This window comes from Pelecanus crispus, chromosome 3, assembly GCF_030463565.1.
Source record: "Pelecanus crispus isolate bPelCri1 chromosome 3, bPelCri1.pri, whole genome shotgun sequence".
Taxonomy (NCBI): Eukaryota; Metazoa; Chordata; class Aves; order Pelecaniformes; family Pelecanidae; genus Pelecanus; species Pelecanus crispus.
The window spans coordinates 82,498,849-82,504,848 of record NC_134645.1 but is presented as its reverse complement, the minus strand read 5'-3'; the positions used below and the strand labels follow the sequence as shown (position 1 = coordinate 82,504,848).

General features: G+C 40.6%; 1 protein-coding gene across 1 annotated transcript in view; it reads right to left on the bottom strand.

Moving 5' to 3' along the window:
* Positions 1-5,264: 5,264 nt before the first annotated feature.
* Positions 5,265-6,000, bottom strand: part of PREP (prolyl endopeptidase) — a 116,704-nt gene continuing 115,968 nt past the window's right edge. Inside the window, exon 15 of the mRNA XM_075707831.1 lies at positions 5,265-5,559. Coding sequence (XP_075563946.1) covers positions 5,265-5,559 — 295 coding nt within the window. The remainder of the gene's footprint in view (positions 5,560-6,000) is intronic.

Sequence of the window (6,000 nt, the reverse complement as noted above, 5' to 3'; positions counted from 1 at the left end):
AAGCCCTTTATTCAATCTCTTTCCCAGGAAGGAAACAACAGTCTACGTTACAGCACTTTGTCACTTGCTGACAAAATGACGTGCTGTTGTTGCACATCAGAAACAGCCTAAAGGCATAAAGCAGCACAGAAAGCAGTTTTTCACCAGCTAAGCATTCTCATCCAAACTTCCAAAAAATTGCATTAACTGGTGTATAACTAACTAATGAATAAATTCCTCTGTTGTTTAGTATGCTCACAGTTGTTCAATGACTGCTAGGTGGCAAAGCAAACACTAATTTTGTGGCTGTTGCTCTGGTCTTCTGACACTTTCAAAGTCCTACAGGAGAACAGAATATATTTGATGGCATCACTGAAATGCAATATATCTTAACGTTCATCTGCTGAGGAGATGTCAGAGGTTAAGTACAGCTCTTTGCAGGGAAAGAAAAGCAGCATGAAAATGACAGTGCCAAGAACTAAATGGAATTACCACCTATGAGTCCAGGTGCCCCTGCTGAATTAAGGTATTTCATGCAGCTCAACCTACAGCTGGTCTGTAGCTTCACTGCGTGGAATCTTACATTCGTCATACAACCTTGTTTCCTAAAACCAGGAAATTCCACCCCCCTCCATGTCTGGGGGAACGCTTATTTTGGAACCTACACAGTGAATGTTCATCGAGCCTCCTGAAGTACTGAAAGGGTCAAAGCAATATGAATACTACAAAATCAAGCCCTTTCTGTTGCTTTCCTTCTGATTATTTCCTCAGCATTTTTCCAGTGATGCTAAGATGAAAATTATAGATAACATTTTGGGCGTAATATTGCCCTGTTTAGGTTATAGACAACTATCTAATTTAAAGCTTCATTTAGCAGTATCAGACACCTACCTAATCCACATTATTTAAAATAGCATGCACCCCCCACTTTAAGGGTTTCAAGAATAATGTCTCTTTCCTTTTTGCACATAGAAGGCCTGAGAGGCATTGAAAGTAGTGCACGTGCACAAATTGTAGTCTTCTGTACAGCATGTGGCAGCCTAGAAACATCACATTTGCAGAGACATCATCCATCCATTGACTCCAGCCCTCGTGCTACACCTGCTGCGGAAGCTAGAAATGTTTAGTGAAAATCACCATGAACTGATTGTTGCCATTCAGCCTTTCAGCATTAAATTTGCCCTGCTATGGGTCAGGGCATAAGCACCAAGTTTGTTCCTTGTCTCTGTTACTCCTGCTATCAAGGCAGAGGGATGTCTACAGAACAGAGATTCTCACTGACATGTTATTGCTTAGCTTTGGTTTTAAATGTTGAATTTTCAGTTAATCTTCTTATGGAAAATTAGGAGAAATGGACAAATCACAGTCCTCCTAGTCCAGAATTTAAATTAATTTCTGTAGATGCTAGTAGCTAGTCCAGCTTCTACTGAGGGTCTCCATCACTGGGATTTCTCTGCCATGAACAAACTGAAGACATGAGCTTATTCAGAAATGGCTATTCAGGAATAACGTTATCTTGAGGACACACCTTGATTATCTTCAGAGACTTGAGAACTGGAAGGCTACCCCACCTCCCCCTCCTGCAAGGGCCAGTGAAAAAAAAGCCAGAGGAATGCTTTTTCTTTTCCTGGCGTGCAGTATAGTAAGGCACAAGTAATTAAAAGAACATACGGAGAAATGAATGAAGTTGCCAAACCTGGCTGTTCAAACAGCATGGACTATCCAAATCCTGAGAGGTCTGCACAAATAGGCAACTGCACAAAAGCTGTCTACTAAAGATTTTCAAAGTAGAAGAGCTTGGCAGAAAATTGGGTGGTTGGTTGTTAGCTTGGCTTCCAAGTCCCTCCCTCAGCCCTCCCCTCTAAATCCTACTCAGCATGGGGAACCCCTTTCACAGGAGAGGCTGTCAGGAAGAGTCTGTAAGCAGATCTTTAGGCAATCCTGAGAGGCTACCGCAGGCTAAAAATAAATGAATGACCTGACAACATAGACATTTGAAAGCTGTTGCTTGCATATCAAATCCAAAAGTACTGCTGCTCATGTTTCTCCCTTCCTACAGACAGATGGCAAAGTAGAGTCAAGTCAAGAAAATCCTGGTGAAACAGGAGAAGTCCTACGTGCCAGGAACAGGTGTCTCCAAACTGTCTTGAGTGTCCTTTATTCTTACATATCCACAGCCCAGCTGCCCTTCTTCCACTCTTAGATCTTGGTGGTTATATTGCTGGAGAGGGTGCAGCACCTATCTAGTCAGAGGGTTTTTTTGTTTGTTTTTTTGCAGCTACCAAAATGTAAATTAACTCCAATGCAAAGGAATTAAAATATCTCTTTCTGTGAAGAATACGAAGACTCTCAGTTTTTAAACATACTTCTGACATTTTCATATAAATCAACTCCGATACAAATGTATGCTCATGGGAGCAAAGACAACTAAGATATCTTTACATTAATTGTGAAGAGCATCAGAAGGAGCAATATGTAAAAAGTTCATTTATTTCCACTTAAAACCAGATTTTGGTTCATGTAGCATAGGCCTCTTACAGGACTTAAAAGATTTTTCTGGCTTTGAGCTTGTCACAAAACATTGGTATCTGTTTTTCTAAGAAACATGATTTTGAAAAAGCAGGTATTTGTGAGAAGGTTACCTTGCCCAGCTAGTGAATTTTGCTTCACGTACTGGAAATAAAAGGCACAAAATACAGAGCCTCTTCATAAAATAGCATTTTCACTGTAGGGAACAGAAGTTAACCTTGGAACCAGACTAACAGAGTTTTCATTAGGTTTTATACAGCAGGAATGGTTTGACTCCAGATCTATTTAATCCAAACCCTGAAGGTTTAAATCCCACTATATTACAAGAGCATTACTCGCTCAGAGTTACTTACAGATTCCAGTTGGAGCATGACCCTTTCTGCACTGAAAGGAGCAACTCAGTTAATAGGACAGCTCTGTAACATCACTTTTTTGGCACCTGAATCCTGGACTTGGCATGCCTGATTAAGATCAATTAAAATGTCAACATTAAGACCCTATTACAGAAACACAATGCCTTCCCAATACAGGTACCAGCATTCTACAAGGGATACTCTTGAACACTTCTTATTTTGTGAGTGGTGTCTCCAGCAAGCCAGCTCCACCTTCAATACTATTGATTGCCACTCAGAGAGAAATGTTTGTTTCCAAACGGAACTCGGCTTCAGCAGAAAGCTTCAGGAGGAAAATGAATGATTTTTAACCTATGCCAGAAGTTTTGTGTTTGAGCAGCTAGAGAACAAGGAAATGCATTTTTAGGAACAAAGACCTGAAGAGATGATTGAGGTGGATGTGCCCAATCCTTTGCAATTCAATGCACTGACAGAGTTGAGCTCTGTTTCATGAATACCTGAGGACCATGTTCTCCACACACCCTATCCTGCAAAGCTCTCATCTCAGAGGTGAAGCTCTGCCCTCTTGATGATACTGTAACACTCAATAAAAGGCCAGATGTGCAACTGTGAGGTGTTACAAGTGGAGATGGCATTGCTTTATGCGCTTTGTTTCTGCCATGCAGGGAAGCTGTTGAAAATTCCCAGATGATCATAGAAAGCAGTTCACATACCTCTGGGAAAATGGGGGTGCTGAACCTGAACCCTGTTTTCACAGCCCGGAGGGAAAAAAACAACCTACCAACCCACCCTCCCTCAACTCCCTACTCTGATTGTTTAATTCAATGCTGTGATCAGAATGCATCAGTCCATAAAGTATCTGGTAAAATTGTAATGCCCATAAAACCCCAGATCACACACAAGTTTTAGGTATGGTATTTCATAGGAAAGCAGAATCCCTTTTTCCCCTCCTTATATCAAATTCTGTATAACAAGGGCCTGGGAGAGATGAACCTTCCTGGATTGCAGAGGGAATCTGCAGAAGCCCCAGAGCATGAGAGAAACACAGAGTGAATCTGGCACAAATTTATTTTTAATTTTGCTGCTGTTTACAGCAGCCTACTCGTCTTTTAAATACCACTCCCTCCTCCTCCTGGGCTGAGATGCTGTTTAGTTAGAGATGAAACTCCTGAGCCCAGAGTTAAAATACAGGCCTCAGGGTCTAAGTACGAATATAATGATGAGCATGATTCTGGACCAATACATCAGTTTATCCAAAACCGAGAAGCAGCAGTATTTTCTGGAGGGACAACTATACTAATAATAACTGGTAGATTACCTTTTTGCTCTGCAAAATCAAACCCCAATTGCTGCGGTGCATCAGAGTTTAGACAGCTAGTAGGCAAATACTCACATCTACTTTATAGCTCTACAGCCTAGATGGGAAAGATATGAAATGGCAGTTCAAATACTGTGCCTGTGTCAAATCATTAGGGAGTTGTTCTGCAGCCAGAACTAGGTTATATACGTATGTTCAGGTTTTGGCTTGTTAAAGAACATTTTGTCAAAGGCATCAGGAAAAACTGAACTTGAACAATCTGGACAAAGCTGTGGTTTTGGGTTGGGGCTTTTTTTGGTTGGTTGGTTTTTAAACCACTGTCTGGTCTACTCTTCAGAAATAGTTAAAGAGCTAACAGCAGATGGGTTGTTGAAGAGTATTTGTAGAGCTTGACTGAGATTACAGTGAGACTCTAAGAATTCTTCAAGTTTTCCGGCCTCCAATTTTCCCTTCTGTGTGAAAATAAATGACAGAAGAGAAAACTGGTGACATTTTGAAGTCTCTTTGGAAAGAAAGAACAATTTAGCAACATCATTATTATAGACTGTAACACACTTATGAACAGCATGTAATATACGCGTTTTAATAATATTTGACTTAAATACCCAGATTACTGTCTCTTCAGTATTTCATGGTTATCGCTGAACACCTTCAATTTACATTCTTAAGTAAGTTATTGTGTAAATAAAGTATGCTCAGAGTTCTTGTATGTGGACAGTACTTACATTTAATTACAGATGACCTGGATAAGTTTATAGGTGCAAAATACATTAAAATCGTTTACAGGAAATAAGCTCAACTAGCATTAACTCCAGAATCTAAATGTTCACAACAGCACGGACAGTAGCTCAGCTATTTATTTGAACATGCTTTTCAAAATGTACTTTGCAACGCAGTAGAAAAGAAATTCAAAGAAACGCCAAAAAGAGGGAAGCACAGAAGGTCAAAACTCCATAGCAGGTTGGATCAATAAAATATTAAACTGCAGTTCTTAAATGTAAGTACTACACCAAGTAGTAGTCTGGTTGGTCTTAAATGGTGTTAAAGCCCTTGTTTTCTAAATGAGACAGTAATAAGCATTTTGCCTATTCAATCCAATCAAGATTTAGACATCGTGCTAGAAAAGCAAACATATCTGATGCTTCTTCTATAACTTTAGCAGTTGGCTTTCCTGCTCCATGCCCAGCCTTGGTGTCAACATGGATGAGAAGTGGATTGGTTTGTTTACGGCTTCGGCCCACAACATATTGCAGAGTAGCGATAAACTTCAGTGAATGTAGAGGGACCACACGATCATCATGGTCTGCTGTGAGAAGCAGCATAGAGGGATACTGGATGCCATCTTCTTCCGGCAGTTTGATATTGTGAAGCGGAGAGTACCTGAGAAGAGCACACAAAAGTTTATGTATTTTTTCCTCAAGACCCAACAAGAAGGTCCTCTCATACTGAAACCGTCACAGTGGCATTTGACAGCACTCAGAATACTACCGTTCTCAGTTGCATAAACTGGAATTGCACCACTGGCAACTGATATGTGGTAGTGGCCACAGCTGTCTGGCTCTCAAATGTGACACAAGTACATTGCTTTAATTTCAGAGAGGCATATGCATACATCTCACAGAAATGCCAAAAATATCAGGAACGGGCAACAGGGAAACTGCAGCAAAAGCTGTCAAGTCCACAGCAGCATCCATCCTGCTGGGAAACTGGGAAATTGAGACTTTTTTCCAGCATATGTATGTAGTCCGGGTCTGCATGTGGATGGCTTCTTCCCATGCAAATTTGGAAACAGTCTCCAATGGTAAGCCATGAGTGCTATAC